Raw genomic sequence first — 20,000 nt, forward strand, 5'->3', positions numbered from 1 at the left:
ACTCAATAATCATTACAAATATCCGTTATACACATATCTCAACCCTATAAGCATGAATATACATCATATCACGAAGGCAGATACAACTGTAACATTGTAAACCTAGCGGTTAATGTCGCGCAAAATAACTCGCGGTAACACTTTACCTCCGCGATTGAAAACTGACAATGTCTACACATAAATCCTGCGTAATATTACACAATGAAACATATAAACAACAAATAAGCAATTGTACTCACATTTCTGGACGCACACAAGACACAAGATAAATGAAATAAACTGCTAACTAAGCATATGGAATGAGCAGTAAAACATGGCGACCTATCCCCAAACTTTCTGGAATATTACTGAGTGCCTGCACGGAGGAGGTGCGCTCTGATTGGCTGATTCTAATACTACTAAATATCAATCTGGCACATAGTCAGACCCTTTGTCACAGGTTCCCAAACTTTTTCAGCGGGGACCCCCTTTTTAGACTGAAGAATATGTTCACGAGCCCTCCACCCCTCCACCAGAGTCTTAGCATGGCATTAGTTCTGACTCAAGTCACATGTGCATTTTGCCAATCAGTGGTTGGCAATTCCTTTATAGTGATGTGAACGCTCCTTTCTCGCTGGCCTAGGTACGGGCAGTCCGAAATCTCCTCCTCCATCCCCATCTCCACCAGTTTGGCCCAGTCTACCTGTCCGGGGGGTTAAAGGTCCAGTTCCTGCTGCACGGCTATGGCAGGCTCTACTGGATCCGCTGGCGCAAGACCCGGGCTGATGATTGGACCTACGCCAAAGACTGTCTACCTTCTGCCAATTCCATTGTCAACTATGTTAACATTAAATTGTTTAAAATGAATTCCTCTCTCTGAGTCCTAATGGCTGAATTTCCATTAATAGTTTGCCCGCTGATATTGAAATCCACAGGACAGCAAATAGGCCAATAGGCTCTTCGTTTAGGTTCTGAAGAAGACAGTAGACACAACGCGTCAGCCCAAAGTCCAAAGGCTTTTTAACTTCACCAGCAGTGTGCCTTGGAATCTTTGGCAGACCTTATCAACAGTCACAACTGGAGCTAAGTCTGACCATAATTTTAAGAAACTTTATTTCCTTGAGCCAAAGAGCACCTGCTAAAGAGAAAAAACTGAAGCAGCACTCCTTTATGATCAGAATTTCCCAGTGAACAGTTGTTTTTTTTTTAGCATATAGGCCTATCTATTAACACCTAATTATGGAATTATTGTAGGCGTGGATTTCCCGTTTTAATGCAGTGCCGCTTTTGTCCGTGACCCCCGCTTCAGTACCTCCCCGACCCCTCAAGGGGTCCCGGCCCCTACTTTGGGAACCACTGTAATATTGCATGTCCTGTTCAACATTCGGCCTTTTGTCATTCTTCTGTTGCAGCCAGAGCCATACAGAGGGGAGAGTGTTACCACCAGGTGCGGTTAATTCGCTCTCCCTAATTTTTGTTTGGCTGCCCCCTAACTTTTGATTGTTGCACATGCTCTTACCAGGATCCTGATGCTGAGGATGATTATTGAGTCCACCTGCGCCTGGAGGCGGTGCTGCATAAGTAGAGGCGATGACCATCCATCTCTCTCGCTCACTTCCGGCTTGCTACTTCCCTCTCGCCTGCCCGACCTGCATTTGCCGTTGGCATTTGCCTGCTTTTTGACGCTGCCTTTTAGGCCTGTACTTTAATTTTTGGACTTTTGCAACAAACAGCCTTTTTCATTCTGTGCCTTTACGGCTTTGACAATTTTGTGCTTTGATATAGGAGCGCGGCTCCTCTTTTGTTTTTGATATTGAATATTGTACCCCTAGACGGCATCATTAAATTACCCTCGAGTACCCTTTTCCGTTGTTTCGAGTCCATCTATGTTACCGTTTGTAACATATTGGGCGCTCTCCGGGATTTTGTCTTTGACCTCTCGCATCCTCGCCTTTTTGTAGCCTAGTCTTGCGCTACGGGTTTTTGCTGCGATTTGGCCGTGCTGTGTTTTCCCCGTTTTCCCCGCGTTTTTTGCGCTGTGTGGTGAGTGCTGCCTTCGCTTTTGGGCTGGGGTGTGTTTTTCTTTTCCTTTTCTCAGTCGTTTTTGTGGATATCCCAGGAGGGGGCTCCCTGAAGCCTCGAGCTGGGTAAGCCACAGAAGAAACGCAGTCAGATAGGCTCTTGTTTTCTCTCTTTTACAGAGTAGGAGTAGAGTAGGACCCACCCCTGCCCGCGTTTTTTTCACTCGCCACTTGTCCCCCCAACGCATGTGCCAAACTGCCTGTCTTTTTGGGAAGTCTGTTTTTGTGGTCCTGTTTGCACGTCTGTGCCTGTCTTAATTGACCACCTGTCGCTACTTAATTGTAGCTTGATTGTAGCTCCATTTCAACGCCTCCTTTGGCCTTGACTCGTTGCTACTTGGTGAGGAGCATTTTTGTTTATCTGTGTGCCTGTTATTCGCCGGTTTGTTATGCACACTCGAATTGTTACGACTATCCGTGATTAATCAGCTGTTCGTTATCATCGGTAGGCCTAATCATGTCTGCCATCAAAGGATTTGTTGAATCCCCGTCACGCACTAAACTGCATCGATTCAACAAATCCCAATTGTTGGAATTGGCTAAACAGTACAACGTTGCGTTAGACACTGAGGATGAGAAGACCAAAGATTGTCTAAAAACGAAACTCTTTGGGGTCTTCATCGAAAAAGGTGTGTTGCCACCTCGTACACCAGTTAAAGCTGCGTCATCCCCCTCCACCCGGTGTAGTCCTTCTGAATCCATCCGTCTGCGAGAGTTGGACCTCGAGCAGCGGCGTTTAGAGTTGGAATCCGATCTTGCGAAACAGCAGCTGGAGTTGGAGCGTGACCGCCTAAAAATAGAAGCGGAAAAGTGTAAAAATAAAACCGTCTTTGATGTGGCGAAGAATATCAAATTGGTGCCCCCCTTCTCTGAGACCGACGTGGAGCGGTATTTTCCTCACTTTGAGAGGGTTGCAACCAACTTTGCGTGGCCAAAAGATCAGTGGGCCTCTCTCCTCCAATGTGTTCTGTCTGGGAAAGCCCAGGAAATATACGCGTCTCTTCCTGTTGCCAATAGTGTGGTGTACGACGACGTAAAAGATGCCATTATGCGCGGTTATCAGTTAACCCCCGAGGCGTATCGCCAAACCTTCCGTAAGCTCCAGAAAGGGGCAGATCAGACGTATGTCGAGTTTGGCCGATTGAAGGAAATGTCATTTGACCGTTGGTGCGCTGTAGTAAAAGCGAATGACCAGGCAACGTTACGCGAGTTACTCCTTGTGGAGGAATTTATTAATTGTTTGCCATGTTCTGTCGCTACGCATGTCAGCGAACAGAAGCCCAAAACTCTGTCTGCTGCATGCATCCTGGCTGATGAGTATTCTCTCATCCACCAGGATCGTGCCCACGCCAGATCTCGTTCCTTGTCTCCTGGTTCATCTGTCTCTCGCAAGAACAATGGGGTCAGGTCGTCGTCCACTCCATCTGATCAACAAGGTTGTTTCTACTGTCACATACATGGCCATGTCATTGCTGACTGTTTGAAATTAAAGCGTAAACGCGCTCGGGACAATAGCGCCAAGAGTGTCAGTAATGTCGAGGTAGTGGCGAAACCGTTGGATGACACATTCTTGGCACAACCACTACTTGACAGTCCTGTGTCTCTTCCGTCCCAACCCGATCTGCTGCAGCAGCATAATTCATATGATAGCCTTGTAACTTGTTTTGACTCACTGAGTCCTGTTTCGGAAATTGGCACCGTCTCACAAAATTGTTTCCTACAACTCGTGGCACTTCTCTCGTTCGTCTCATGCGTTATCATCGGTCTGACAGAATTGGTGTTTGATCACCTATCCCAAGCACCACTGACTATGTTCAGCGCGCATGGGATTGGTGCGGTCCTATCACCATTCGTGAGTGATTACCGCAGGAACTTGCGCCAAGCTCGCGCTGTTGCCAGCGCCGACCTCGAGAGCGCACAGAGCGAGACGATGCATCGGTTTGACAGTGAAGCTCGCGGTTACAGCTTGCCCTCCGTTCATTACGTTCTGGTGTTCATTCCATTTATTGGGTCCGTCGCTCAATTTGAATATCGGGTAGCTTAAGCGGCCCTGTGCTGTTATCAGTATTGTCTTCTTTGCTTACTGATGACAGTCATGTCCATATATTGTGGTGATGGTTGGTGTACACTATTAGTGCAAAACTCACTCTATAGCCTACTGCCTTGTTTTGCATATGCTGGTGCCTAACCTTATGCAACTTGCATATTTTTACGCACCATTTCATGTTTCATTTTGGAGACTAGTAGTCACCATTTTGCGGTGGGGGTGTTACCACCAGGTGCGGTTAATTCGCTCTCCCTAATTTTTGTTTGGCTGCCCCCTAACTTTTGATTGTTGCACATGCTCTTACCAGGATCCTGATGCTGAGGATGATTATTGAGTCCACCTGCGCCTGGAGGCGGTGCTGCATAAGTAGAGGCGATGACCATCCATCTCTCTCGCTCACTTCCGGCTTGCTACTTCCCTCTCGCCTGCCCGACCTGCATTTGCCGTTGGCATTTGCCTGCTTTTTGACGCTGCCTTTTAGGCCTGTACTTTAATTTTTGGACTTTTGCAACAAACAGCCTTTTTCATTCTGTGCCTTTACGGCTTTGACAATTTTGTGCTTTGATATAGGAGCGCGGCTCCTCTTTTGTTTTTGATATTGAATATTGTACCCCTAGACGGCATCATTAAATTACCCTCGAGTATCCTTTTCCGTTGTTTCGAGTCCATCTATGTTACCGTTTGTAACAGAGAGTTACGCGATTGGAGGACCAGGAATTAAATGGCAGCCCCGCCTTTCAGCGAGATTAGGTTGATCCTAAAGCGGCTGTCTTTCCATAGACTCAACATAGAACCACCACATTAACAGCCAAAAGTAAGGACTAACGAACTATACTGCGGGGTAATCACCACAAATATGTAAACCATCAACTGTCTCGGTGGTGATAATCACAATAGTTTTAGCATCTGTGATATTTATCTGAAGTTATTACTACGAACAGCAAGTGTTGTCATATTCCCTGCATTGCATCGCATTGCATTTGCTGTGTGCTACGCCCACTACTAGGAACTAACATTCGCAACGCTGAGCAGTACTGAGAAGCTAAAACAGCTAATTTTGCTAATGAGGAAGTCGGCCTTAGCACACAGCGGAGATTGCCCGACTCTCCCCTCTGTATGGCTCTGGATGCAGCCATCTCTTCTGCTGCAGCCATCTCTCATCTCAGACCAATGTTTACAGCAGTCTTTCTCAAACTTTTTCAGACCGAGGACCACTTTGTTCCCCCCAAAAATCTTCAGGGACCACCTGTCAACTGAATTGACAGTTGACGGGTGCTAATTTGACACTGCTAATGATACCCCTTACTATTATTCACATCACAAGCCCATCCTGTTGTGGTGAAAATAATACTTCAGCTATGTTTAGCTTTGTAATAATGTTACAAATATAGTATAGCTTACTGCTAGCTAGTCTTAGTAGAAATCCCCTCGTGGACCACCTGGGCTCTGTCGCAGACCACAAGTGGTCCCCGGACCACACCTTGAGAACCACTGCTTTACAGCAATCACGTCAACAGCCATCTCTTCTGTTGCAGCTGTGTCTTCTGTTGCAGCCATCTCTCATCTCATATATATTTACAGCAATCACGTCAACAGCTGATCTTGTTGTGTAGTAAACCATAAGCTGCCGTATTCAACAGGGTTTTTTTTGTCATTCTTCTGTTGCAGCCATCTCAGTCCAATATTTATGTGAATCACGTCAACAGCTGTGTGATTTTCAATCTGATCTTGTTGTGTAGTAAACAAGCTGCCGTATTCAACAGGGGCTTTTTGTCATTCCACTGTTGCGACACCAGATGTGGAATTAGCATTAAGATGCCCGTGGCAACCTCTCGCAACCGACAAAACCCATTTGTGACGGAGAAGCGCATCTTGTCAAAAGGCTAGACACACTCTAAAAAGTACTGTGTCACAAATGACACAAAATGGGACATTTTGAATGTGTGTGCTCAGGGACAACACATTTGAATGTGTGTGCTCAGGGACAACACATATTGTGTCAATTGTTAGATGTGTGTAAGAAAGGGGTAATAATAGTGTAAGAACAAGGAATCACAGATGTAAAAACTATTTTGGGTAATATTCAAACCACAGTCCTGGTTTGTGATGAGTTTTTGGCTAATTTGTAAAGAGTTATTAATGTGGCCTACAATTTTTTACACAAAATGTGTCAAACACTGCATTTTAACTGAATAATACACATGTTGTGTCATATTCCACATGTGTGAAAATCACCTTAACACAATATATGTGTCAAAAATGACACATTTCTTATTAAAGTGAAGGCAGACTCTTGGAGTCCCCCAAGCCACTAGATGCAACAGTAGTGGTAGATTTTTTGCGAACGTTCATGTTTTTTTTGGATTTTTGCTTGGGGCCCTAACTGACTCTAGAATCGCCTCTGGGTGTGTGTGTGTGTGTATGTGTGTGTGTGTGTTTGCGTAGAGTTGCCTCTGTGAAGGAGTACTGCACGTCTGGCTGAGAGAAGGTGTGTGTGTGTGTGTGTGTGTGTGTGTGTGTGTGTGTGTGTGTGTGTGTGTGTGTGTGTGTGTGTGTGTGTGTGTGTGTGTGTGTGTGTGTGTTTGTGTGTGAGTGAGTGAGTGAGTGAGTGAGTGAATGAGAGAGTGAGTCAGTGTGTGTGTGTGTGTGTGTGTGTGTGTGTGTGTGTGTTTGACGAGCGAAGAGCGTCTGGCTCAGAGAATAGCGACACATAAACACCACAAAGCATTATGGGAACAAGTCTTGGCCCACAACAGAGACTGCTGAATGCTGAGCGAATGAAATGGGTTCGATTTTGGTGTGGGGACAAACAAGCACATCTAGACAAATGGCGGGCAAATGGAGGGTATTGAAAAGCTAGCTAACAAAAAGCTGCTATTTTAGCGCTGAACAATGCCCTAATGGCGACTATAGACATGGGCCGTGTCTCAAATGACGCACTTTTGTCAGTGCACTGACAGTCAGTGCATAGTGCACACAGTGCACTGAGGTCTTTAGTGTAAAGTGTTGTGGAAAATTTTGAGCACTATGCACTGTGCCCTCGCTGGAAGCGACGGCTGAGCATGGCATTAGCTCGCCAAAAAGAAGGCAAGTGCTACACCCTCCATCATGACAACATTCTACAGAGGAACCATAGAGAGCGTCGTGTCCAGCTGCATCACAGTGTGGGGAGGAAGCTGCACGGAAAAAAACAGGAAGACACTCCAGCGTGTTGTGAACACAGCGAAGAAGATCATTGGAGTACCACTCCCCTCCCTGCAGGACATTTACACCGCACGCCTCACCCGGAAAGCACTGATGATCATCAAAGACACAAGCCACCCTGCACACAAACTGTTCAGCCTCCTGCCCTCTGGAAAGAGGTACAGGCGCCTCCGTTCCCGTACCACCAGGCTTGCAAGCAGCATGATGCATCAAGCAATCAAGATACTGAACACTCAACCCACTCTCCCTCCACTGTCAGCCTCTAGCCAGCCAGGCCACTGACAACCCTCCCCCCTCATCCCCACCACCATATCTGCGACTGAACATTCCACCTGCACTACTACATCTGTGACTGAACTTTCAACCTGCACTAACTCAAAACATACACATGCACACACACACACACACACATACACACACACACACACACACACACACACACACACTCCACACACACACACACACAACACACACACACGCACACACACACACACACACACACACACACACACACACACAAGCACTTTCTGCACTAAACCCAAACATACACACACTGACACACAACTCATACTCTCACACACACACACTCACACATACATAGGTACACAGACACACACACACCGCACTTTCTACCTGCACTAAACACACACACACACACACACACACACACACACACACACACACACACACACATAGTTTAGTACTTTTATTTGGATCGCAGCACATTAAAAGTTATACAGACCCAAATACTGATGGAAATCAGAAATCACAGAGCTGCATAGATATGATCATGTTGTTATTCAGTCCAATATTTATGGATAAATATGGCATCTCCGTCTCCAAACGGACAAACTGCCTATGATGGCAGAGATGGAACAGTATTTTGCCAGTCTCTTTACTGTTGTTTTGCGCAGTCCAGAAAGTTGCAGTCCTGTTAAAGTGTTTATGAAACGAAAACAAACGGTCATTCCCATTAAAGCCTTGTTTTTTCTGATAGCATTGATGAGACTTTGAACCCAATCATCCTGGAGGAACTTGTGAAAATGGCAACTCAAAGTGTGAATTCTGTGAAATTTGGTGTGACTAATGAGCTGGGCTGTGACATCAAAGAGGGGAGTCCCTGGTTTGCTAGTATGGCGATCTGAGAAAACAACAAACATTTGATGGACCCACATCTTATAAAGGAACCAAAATTCTGATACAAACATCAGCGTGTCGAAAAACCACACATCCAACCTCATGAGAAAAAAAAACAGCAGCACAAATCTATTTCAGAGGCACTGATACATCTGCAGAAAGTTACATGTCTGACAGACGAAGTGACGATTGTTGACCTAGCCTGACAGTTTGTTTTCTTTATGGTTACGGTTGCTAAGGGCGCTTTGCCATGACCCAAAGATGACATGGCGTGTGTATTTGTTGACAAATGGGGGGGCATTTTGATTCAATTGCGCGATATAGTGTGATTGAAATGCATGTACATGCAAAAATTGTATCAACTAGAGAAAAAACGGAGGTAATAGGCTGTTGGAGCAGCCCCGAAATCCTAAAAAAGAAGAAGAGAGAAAAAAAGTAGGCCTACGCTATATGCATCTCCGTTTATTCGCTAAGCAGTAGCCCAGTCTGTGAGTTGGCTGTCCTCGACCGAGAGCACCACGGAGGCTGAAGCGCGGATATCCCAAAACCAATTTATTGACCAGTTGAATGGCAATCAACAAAAAGTGCATATCCCGAGAGCATTTGCATCGGTTTGGCATGTAATGTGCATTACCCTTTCCTGAAATCAACATACAAAGCAGATGGACAAGGTAAAACGTAGCCTAAAGCAAAACAGTGCACGAGCAGTTACAGGGGCAGTTTCAGTCTGCACGCCGGCGATGTCAATTGTTGGAACTGCTTGAGACAATAGCATTCTCTTCAGTCCAACCATGCCCACGATCTCCACATTTGTGGTGAAGCACGAGGGGTGGAAATGTGCCGAGCACAACAGTGACCATGAGCTTGCTTCAAAACCACGCCGGTGTGGCAGCTTTTGTGATATGCACCGGAATTCTCATCCACATGTACATCTGCTTGTACGAGGCTATGGCAAGCGATGTGGGACAAATGTATGGCAGGAAGCGAATGTCAACATAAACAGAGATTACACAATCTTCGATATGGTCAGCAAATGTTTTGGGGCTGTCATTTATGTTATGCCTACACTTTGGAATTAGATCAGAGTCTTGTTGTTACACAGGCATATTTGATTTAGCCCAACTGTACCCTATACTTAACTTTACTCAGCCTATCCTACAAGCAGATAGCCTACAGGGCGGATGAGAATCCGGTGCATATCACAAAAGCTGCCACACCGGTGCCTGCGTACGAATTGAATCCACAGAGCCCTTGTTTTAGCCTTCTCCACAGTTGGCCACAGTTCCATCATTCTTCACAGAAGGGAACTTGTGCAAAGATATTCCTTCTGTCAAGTAGCCATTTTTGCAGCTGGCACCGTTCGGCCCTCCAGCAACACACTGCTTGACACTGCGCTTTGGTTTGGTACTAGCCGCCATTGATCTGAACAAGGTGGAATGAGGTGAACTCCCCCCTTTTATGTCACGCATATCATTTGCATAAAATTTGCATGTCACCAAAAAAAACTAACACAACACTTTTTGGGAACGTTTTAACATGACTTTTAGGACAAAATATCACCCAGACAATATCCCATTTTATTCACAAGGCTTAGAACTGTCAGAATCTGTCCTGGAAATGGTCCAATTCCTTTACTTTGTTTTCGTTTCATAAACACTTTAAGACAAGTTTGTGTACATGCCCAAGGCTCCCAAATACTAAAACAACTAATCTGCATTGATACCCAAGGCCCACAATGGTATCAAGTAATGGCTGATATTTCAAAATTTTAGAGTTAAAACATATGTCCATATACAGGTCAAAAGAGCATCCTATTTCTATAAGCGTTACAGTTCTATTTTCTTCATTAATGATGGTTATGTCAGGGCTATTTGGAAAGTTATTCATGTCCACATTGATGTTTTCAGTATTAAACCAGTGGATTTGCACTGCACTGTGTTTATACATGTATATTGGCTCCCCTAGCGTTTCTTTAATACTGTCTGCAACCAAGTCAACCAGTCTGTCATGTCTAGCGGTGTAAAGCCCTTTGTAAACGTTGCAGCCGTTCAGTATATGGGCTATTGTTTCATTTTCATTTGTGGAAGAGTGGAGAATGCAGTGTGGGTCATGGTTTAAGGGGTACCAGGTAGCCAAGTTATATCTTGTCGGGAGGATCTGAAGGCGTGCTTTAATAGCAAAAATTACTATGTCCTCCCCAACTGCGTGGTTGGACAGCACAGAGTGGGAGAGTGCCTGATTAGCAAAGGGTAGCCCTGCCAATTTGCCTTGGAGTTTCAGGCTGGCCCAGCGCTGAGCGCACTGTGATCGTGCCATCTGCAGGAGGAAGGCCCGCGCATGTTTCGCACACACACACACACACACACACACACACACACACACACACACACACACACACACACACACACACACACACACACACACACACACACACAAAACATATACAAACACACACACACACACACACATACTGCTGCTGGTGTATTTAATAAACCTATTTTAATTATTTATTTTCTTCACATGCTACTATTACTATGTCAGAACGCTATAAAGGACTTTTAGGAAAAGCACAACAAAATACCTCCTCTTAATGTATGTTCTCTACAAGTCTTCTGTTGTCCAGTCTTTATCGAGCGGGAGACACGTCCGCGATGCTCCTTGAAAATAGAATTTGAGTTTTTTTTCCTGTGCGGACATGTGCGTGTAATGAGCGGGCTCCCATTGAAAATGAATGGCACAGAGGACCTCTACTGTAGCCTATCTATATATCTGCCATGTTTATTGTTGTATGGGCCATTTACATAATATTTATTGGACTGCCTCTTCATTCTGCACTTCTTTAAAGGGACAGTTTGGTCAATTTCAACATGCAGTTGTAATGCTCACACTACCCTGGACTTGTCAGTGCCTGAGATTTTTTTTTCTTCTTCTTCAGCCATTTCCGAGATCCTGGTCATTGTAATGGGGCAGCTCTTTGTTTACATTTCAAAAAAACATTTTAATTTATTCCCAAAAATATCCAAAAGGTTATAAAACATCAGCAGACAACTAGCAAGCAGCAGTACCTTTTGGGAAAATATTTGGACTTAAAACATGGTTAGAGTGCTGGGGAACTGGAGGTTGCTGCCGGCAGATAGAGGGTGAACGCTGACTGTGCAGTGTGAAAGGGAACAACTAAACTGTCCGCAATCCTCTTAGACTCGCGATGCTCTTGGACACGTCAAGCAAACGCTAATGTCTTCATGGACATGCACCGTTAGGATGATGCACTTACATTCTTGGCATATGAAATAATAGACAAAAAAATAATCATTTGTTATCTAACTCTTTATTGGACCCTTCAACAAAATGTAAAAAAATATATATTAAAACTAAAACTAAAACGGACAATTGAAAAAAAAAAGACATCAGACAGATCATATTTTATAAGTTGATACGCATTTATCTTGCTTCTGTACAGCCAAAGAAAAGAGGCGCACAATCCCAGAGCCATAGCAACCACATTTACATTTAGGAAAAGCAGGAGCGCCTACTGCCATTTCTATTACTGTAAAAGAAGTGGGTCTGAAATCGTTAAACATGTTTTTCTGTTAAAGTGGTGGTGAACCACCATCTATTCACACTCCTTCCATCAGGGAAAAGATACAGCAGTATCCCATGCCAACACCACACGTTTTAGGGACAGCACCTACCCACAAGCCATCCGCTACTTGTACAGGCACTAGCACTTTACAGCCACTCCACTGCCTGGCTTTCTACCTCTTGCCTTACTTGCACTATGTACTGTATTATGTCTTATTGCACTTTCTATGTTTATTGTATGTGTAATTCCCTGTTTATTTATGGCCCCTATTGTTTTCTTGTCTTTGTCTTAGCTATATGCATTGTGTTGTTAAATGTACGAGCAAACCAAAGACATTCCTAGCAACTGTATGTTATACTGTTGATTTGGCTATAGTAAACTTGAACTTGAACAATTGAAATGTGCTTTTCAATCTACATGGGGAAGAGCAGGAAGCCACTGAAGGTGTTGTAGTTCATGCCGTCATCGTAGACAGCCGTGTTGGCCAGGAGCTTAGCGTAGACGGTGTCTCCTGTTTCCAAGGCGATCACTGCAGCGTTACTGCCCATGTCATGAGGATCTGACGACTTTTGGTCCCAAACAGACGCGAGATGCTCACCGTTCTTCATCAGGCTTACAACCGATCTTTCGGGAACAGCCCCGTTGTTGAACACAGAGAACCGGAAGAAGTACATTCCTTTGACCAGCGCTGTGAACACACCTGTTGAAGAACGTAAACTCAATGATCTATTTCCACGAGGTTCACTTGCCTTGTCTTTGTCTATCACTTTCCCTTTAATATGACACATACCTGTTGAAGGATTGTAGCCACTGCCGATGTTGGAGAAGACCTTCTTATATTTGAGAGGAGTATCCACAGTGAAAGGTCCGATGATTCCAGAACCAGAGTCCATGAGAGCAGCAGAGAAAGCCACCTGAGGTTGACCTGAAAACATAAAAAAACATCAATAAGCACACAGATGAGAATTTACCGACCTGAAAGCATGAAATATTGACAGGCGATGAGGCACACTTCCAGAGGCGACACACATTCACACTCTCTCTTCTCTCACTGATACACATAGACTGACTCAGTACCTCCGATAAGGCCTCTCAGCTCCTCCACAACCTTCTCGCTCTTCTCCAGTCTGGTCTCCAGAACCTTCACCCTCTCCATTACCATGGCGATGGTTTGAGTAACGGAACAGAGAGCACAGCTGCTGGAAGACTCTACTCCGCAGTCTGTCTGGGGTTCACACACACAGCAGCCCACAGTCATCAACAGCAACAAAATACTCTTCATCATCGTCATCATCGTCATCATCGTCATCATCGTCATCATTGACTCTCTGGGCATCTGTGTCCCTCGGAGCTGAGCCTTATATACAAACCCCTTTACGAGGCGTTGCACAATGAAAGCCGTTGCACAAGACAGGAGGAGCAACTTCATGAAAGAGGAATTGTATTGTATTGCAAGAAAAAAAGACTTCCCTAATGGCGGAAACGCACACAAAACTTTAGCAACCCCCTGAAAAAGCCGATGTATGTATGTTTGCTTTGGGTTTGGGGATGATTGTGACTATGGCAGAGTTACANCCTCAGCACTACTGTACTGACTATGGTAGAGGGCCCAACACTACTGACTATGAGGCCCCATCACTACTGAGTATGGTAGAGGCTCCAACACTACTGACTATGGTAGAGGCCCCAACACTACTGTACTGTGACAATGGTAGAGGCCCTTTGTTGTGAGTAACAAAATCTGTTGCTTTAGTTTTTAACTTTGCAATTTCACACTCAAACTTACATTCCTGACACATGAAATCATAGACAAAACAATGTAATTCTTTGTTATCTTTATTGGACCTTTCCACAAAATCTAAAAAAGAGATGATTGACGATTTAAGAATTAAAACATGTATCATATTTGATAAGTTGGGCATTTATGACCATTATGTAGAGCCAAAGGAAAGATCCACACAATCCCGGAACCATAGCAACCATATGTACATTCAGGAAAGGCACTAAAGCATACGCCGATGTTTTTTTCTTTTTACGATGTGGTGTTGAACACTTTAAATGCATGCTGTTCTGATCTACATGGTGAAGAGCAGGAAGCCACTGAAGTGGCGCACTGTAATAGGCATTGAAAGGTTAATTACCATAGTAGTACTCCATAATGCACGCTGTGCTACCAGTGGCGCACTGTAATAGGCATTGAAAGGTTAATTACCATAGTAGTACTCCATAATGCACTGAAGTGTGATACAGCCCCATAATGCACGCTGTGCTACCAGTGGCGTACTGTAATAGGCATTGAAAGGTTAATTACCACAGTATTACTCCATAATGCACGCTGTGGTACCAGTGGCGCACTGTAATAGGCATTGAAAGGTTAATTACCATAGTATTACTCCATAATGCACGCTGTGCTACCAGTGGCGTACTGTAATAGGCATTGAAAGGTTAATTACCACAGTATTACTCTACAACAGTGGTTCCCAACCTTTTTCTTAGGGGACCCATGTTTTTACTATTTTAAGCTTTGGTGACCCAACCACGCGAGCGCCCGCACGAGACGGAGTCACAAGATGCCCTCCGTTTCCTGCGATAACTTATTTTAGTTATTTTATTCCTCAATTGGTCTTTGGTCAAATATAGAATAAATGTTTAATGTAGCACTTACAATTTGTTGCGTCTATGCATTTATTAGTTAAATGCTTTGTCTTTTATTCAACATGGGCTATATATATTTAAAACGAAACCCCTTAAAATCAAGAGGGCTCCGCGACCCCCGTTGGATCTTTGGCGACCCATAAGGGGGGTCCCGACCCATAGGTTGGGAACCACTGCTCTACTAAAGGGGTCCCAAAACTTTTTTCTCTGGGGGCCACATTATCGTTCCAGACTGTGATCAGGGGCCGGGATCAATCATGTGGGCTGTATACTTGGCCACTGCCTGTTATAGCCATAATTTCTCGCACAACATAATGAATCATTACACGTGCTTTGCAAAAGAAGTGAGTACTTCACATGTTTTTCAATTTGAAATAGCACAGGTATTCCTTTTAATTTCTAATAACCATGTAAACATAGCAAGGAAAGGTTAGAAAAATATGGTGATTGAGAGTTTATGAGTGATACAATAGAAGTGGTAGGCCTGTTTATATTACAGTGAGATGAGAAATCAAGACAAGAAACTTCTGGAGATTCACACTAGTGAAAATGAAACTGTAGGAAGGCCTGTTGATAAACAATATACAATATTAATAAAATATATTTTATGATTATTTTTTTCTGTGAGGATTGCTTATTTGGGCCAGTTCACATGGTGAGGTGGAGGTGTAGGGCCGGTCAAAGGGGCTTGGCGGTCCGCATCCGGCCCCCGGGCCTTAGTTTGGGGACCCCTGCTCTACTATGACAAAACAGAGGGCTAGCGGGCTAGATCACTGTGATTCTGGTAACCGTAAATATATAACGCTGTGTTTTAATGGGTTAAGGTTATTGCAGGTAAAGGAGGGTCAACCACCTACATAATGCAAAGGTGTACTACTACTTACTTTATCCACGTTTACATCTTATGGCCAATAAAAATGTGATAACATGCAAATTCTTCCTTCTTGCCATTCTAGTGAAGATCAGACCATATTTAATGACCAAGTCTACAGGGTTTACTAACTTCCCTCTGTACATGTGCAGTGCGTGAAGCTGAAACCATGAGAGCTAGTCTACATGGGGAAGAGCAGGAAGCCACTGAAGGTGTTGTAGTTCATGCCGTCATCGTAGACGACCCTGTTGGCTGCGAGCTCTGCATAGACGCTGTCTCCGGCCTCCAAGGCGATCACCACGGCGTTACTGCCCATGTCGTTGCTGTCTGACCCGCTGGTATCCCAGACGGACACCAGACGCTCACCGTTCTTCATCAGGCTCACAACAGAGTTGGGGGTTGATTTCAGATTGTTAAACATGGAGAACCGGAAGAAGTACATTCCTTTGACCAGCGCTGTGAACACACCTGTTGAAGAGATCAAAGAGGATTATAGATAATTACATCACATTACATAGCATTTTGCAGACGCAAAGCGACCTACAAGGAGAACATTTAAGCAGTGTACAATTGCAACACAAACAGCATTGTCCTACACAGATGAAAGAAGAACACGTAACAAAGAATAAGATACATTAAATTAGTGGCAAAAAGTAAACAAAGACATGGGCAGTGTACAGTTGCAACATGGACAGCATTGTCCAACACATGGTAAAAGATGCAGCATTAAAGGGGCACAAGGTAGGATGACGTCGTTTGCGTGGTGAAGTGAAGTTGTGATCTTTTTGGAAACAGATGTGATGAAAACCACAAAAAATGGAAAAATATTAAAATAATCACCAATTTTGTTTTTCTATTGTGCAATTCTTAATTTTACCATTGGAATGAATACGTGGCCCGTTTTACCTGAATAGGTGGCCTATTTTACCTGAATATATTTTTTCCATCCACAATGACACTAAAACTTGTAAAAATGCATATTTTTACATTGATCACTTTGACACAATGATTAGTGACCTTTTAACAACATATTTAACCACTTAAATGTATTGTTCACTCAGAAAAAAACAAAATACAGCCATTAATGTTTGAACATGTAAAGTGAGTACACCCCAGATTAAAATCCGGTAGAGAAGGGGCTGTTTTTGCTCGAATCTCTCGAAATGAAAACGAAATGAAAAGGGATGAAAAGGGGGTCAAACCTGTGGATGGATTGTAGCCACTGCCGATGTTGGAGAAGACCTTCTTATATTGGAGAGGGGTGGCCACAGTGAAGGGTCCGATATCTCCAGAACCAGAGTCCCTGAGAGCGGTAGAGAAAGCCACCCGAGGCTGACCTGACATCATGAAGCACAAATAAACACAGGCAATAAGGACACATTTGGATACACTTTTTTATCAAGAGATGACACACTCACAGTCACAGTCACACTCTCTCTTCAATCTCTCTCCCTCTCCCTCTCCGTCTCTTTCTCTGTCTCTCTCTCTCTCTCTCTCTCTCTCTCTCGCTCTCTCTCTCACACACACACACACAGAGAAGGCCACCTAAGGTCGTCCTGAAAACATGACACACATTAGCCCCATGAGCCCCATTAACACAATAACAATTACATATTGAGAAATTACATACACAAGCTCACACACATGGATACACTTTTCTCCTTGAGAAATGATACACATTCACTCACACTCGAGCTCTCTCTCCTTCACACACACACACGTTCTGACTCAGTACCTCCGATAAGGCCTCTCAGCTCCTCCACTTCCATCTCGCTCTTCTCCACTCTGGTCTCCAGAACCTTCACCCTCTCCATTACCATGGCGATGCTTTGAGTAACGGAGCAGAGAGCACAGCTGCTGGGGTCAGCCTGGGGTTCACACGTGCAGCATCCCAGAGCCACCAACAGCACTGCAATACTCTTCATCATCGTCGTCATCTTCGTCTTCATCCGCGACTCTCTAGATATCTGGGTCTCTGAGATCTGTGCCTTATATATATACCTCGTCACGGGGCGTTGCACAAGGAAGGAAACTACTTCATGAAAACAGCTGTTAAAGACTTGAAAAACTTGATTGACTTGAAAAACGTGATTACTATCAAACCTTCTCATGAGGCATTGTGCAAGACAGGAAAAAAAACGACTTCATGAAAGAGTTGTATTGTATTGCATCAAAAAAAAAAAACGTCCCAAATGGCGGGAAAGCACACAGCACTCAATCATCAACACTCAGCACAAAAACACTCAATGTTTGCTTTTGCTGTGGGGATGAGCTTTTAACACACTTGTGACTATGGCAGAGCAACTCGTTTTTTAACACCCTCAGCACCTCTGTGACTATTATATGGCAGAGGTCACTGATTGTAAGTTACAAAATCTGTTGCTTTAGTTTTAAGCTTTGCTGTAATTGTCGACACATTTTAAACACTGATCCGGTGGCATTTCAGCCATCTGAACAGTCAGCACATCAGCAGCACAGGTGCTGGACCATTTATTTCATTTATCCTTTATTTAGCCAGGATTGTCCCATTGAGACTACAGTCTCTTCTGCCAGGGAGTCCTGGTCAAAATGGCAGCAAACATATAGTTACAGACACAGACAAACACAAAGACAAAAAGGAAAATAAATGTACAAAAAACACATTAAAAAGAATAAGTTTACATAAAATGTATTTTGAGATTAAAAGTAGCCTATGTGCTGCATAGTCAGAAACAATGACACTCCTCTGGGTATACAGTATTAATTACCCTCCTAAAAGTCTCCAATGATGGCAGATAATCCATACGTAATGTACAGTATTTTGCAACTCATTAAAGAGATAAGGAGCATAAAAAGAAAAGCCTGTTTCCCCTAATTCAGTGCGAGGGGTACAAGACTGTATAGTAACTTGTGTGAGGAACGTGTGCCATAAGATAAAATACAAAAAGTCAATAAATTACAGATATAATAGGGAAGTTTGCCCAACAGTGCCTTTGCAATAAAAAGTAACATATGCAATTTACGCCTTAAATACAAGGATGGCCATTGGACTTTAGAGTACAGATCACAATGGTGGGTTCTTGAGGGGGCACTTGTTACAAATCGCAATGCTGAATGATAAACTGCATCCAGCTTTTTGAGGAGACATAAGGGCGCATGCATATAAATTGTATCCCCATAATCCAACACTGAGAGAAAAGTACTTTGAACCAGCCTTTTTCTTGCTAGAAATGAAAAACATTTTTTCAAACGAAAATAAAAACCAACCTTAGGTCTTAGCTTTTTTAAAAGATTATTTATGTGTACCTCAAATGTGTAATGACTTACTTAGTGCCACACGGATGTCTGTTTTCTGTTATTTATTTTTTCAGTGCAGTAAGACTAACGTTTCGACATGCGTCGACATGTGTCGACATGCGACACTTATTTCCACATGGTACTTACTCATGGATGTCTTATGTGTACACAGTACATTTTGATCAAGCCCTATTTGTGAGTCTGATAAATAGTATCAATTCAGAAACTCTGTGTGTGTGTGTGTGTGTGTGTGTGTGTGTGTGTGTGTGTGTGTGTGTGTGTGTGTGTGTGTGTGTGTGTGTGTGTGTGTGTGTGTGTGTGTGTGTGTGTGTGTGTGTGTGTGTGTGTGTCTATGTGTGTTACCTATGGCAATATGTCATCGTATCAGAATGTTAAGATAACACACCAACTTGAGCCATCTATCCAGTTTATGCTTCAAAACTAACATTGGAGATCAGTAAAGCTGAGGCATGGTGTTGTTCAGGGCACAATTCCCCCACTGTTTCACCAGAGATTCTTTAAGTATAGAGATATGCCAACATAATAGGTTTCTATGGGCACCTAACATGACCAGGTTCCGGTCTGCCTAAAGGGGCGTGTCATAATGCTCCTAGCATTGAATAGAACAGTCCTTAGGTCTGCCTAGGTCTGCCTAAAGGGGGATTTCCCCCCCAATAATAGAACCCGGAAACAATGGGCCAATGGAACCTCTCTCTCTCTACTCTCTCTGGTTTCACTGTTTCCCTGTGGCTGTAGAAGCTTGGTGTTTGGAAGGCAAGGCATGAGCAAACACACAGCACAGGAGACTTCCTTAGTGAACCCTATTCACTGCCATGGAGACACACGCACGCACGCACGCACGCACGCACGCACGCACGCACGCACGCACGCACGCACACACACACACACACACACACACACACACACACACACACACACACACACACACACACACACCAGTGCAGAAAACACATCAATCCACATGGACATGTAAACATTTGCAGTAAAACCCCTGGAATGTGGAATGTTCAGGGATTCACAAACACACACACACACACACACACACACACACACACACACACACACACACACACACACAACACACACACACACACACACACACACACACACACACACACACACACACACACACACACACACACACAC

At 44.0% G+C, this 20,000-nt stretch overlaps 2 protein-coding genes across 2 annotated transcripts; both read right to left on the reverse strand.

The window, feature by feature from the left end:
• Positions 1-12,444: 12,444 nt before the first annotated feature.
• LOC134463020 (complement C1q-like protein 2) lies at positions 12,445-13,313 on the reverse strand. Its single transcript, XM_063216277.1, has 3 exons — positions 13,109-13,313; positions 12,822-12,956; positions 12,445-12,731 (listed from the first exon to the last, which is right to left on the reverse strand). Exons 1-3 carry the CDS (start codon positions 13,311-13,313, stop codon positions 12,445-12,447), a joined length of 627 nt encoding a protein of 208 aa, XP_063072347.1.
• A 2,308-nt stretch (positions 13,314-15,621) lies between these two features.
• LOC134463021 (complement C1q-like protein 2) lies at positions 15,622-17,494 on the reverse strand. Its single transcript, XM_063216278.1, has 3 exons — positions 17,293-17,494; positions 16,760-16,894; positions 15,622-16,025 (listed from the first exon to the last, which is right to left on the reverse strand). The coding sequence occupies exons 1-3, from the start codon at positions 17,492-17,494 to the stop codon at positions 15,739-15,741; spliced, it is 624 nt and encodes a 207-aa protein (XP_063072348.1). The 3' UTR covers positions 15,622-15,738.
• Positions 17,495-20,000: the final 2,506 nt, after the last annotated feature.

This window comes from Engraulis encrasicolus, chromosome 14 (assembly GCF_034702125.1).
Source record: "Engraulis encrasicolus isolate BLACKSEA-1 chromosome 14, IST_EnEncr_1.0, whole genome shotgun sequence".
Lineage (NCBI taxonomy): Eukaryota > Metazoa > Chordata > Actinopteri > Clupeiformes > Engraulidae > Engraulis > Engraulis encrasicolus.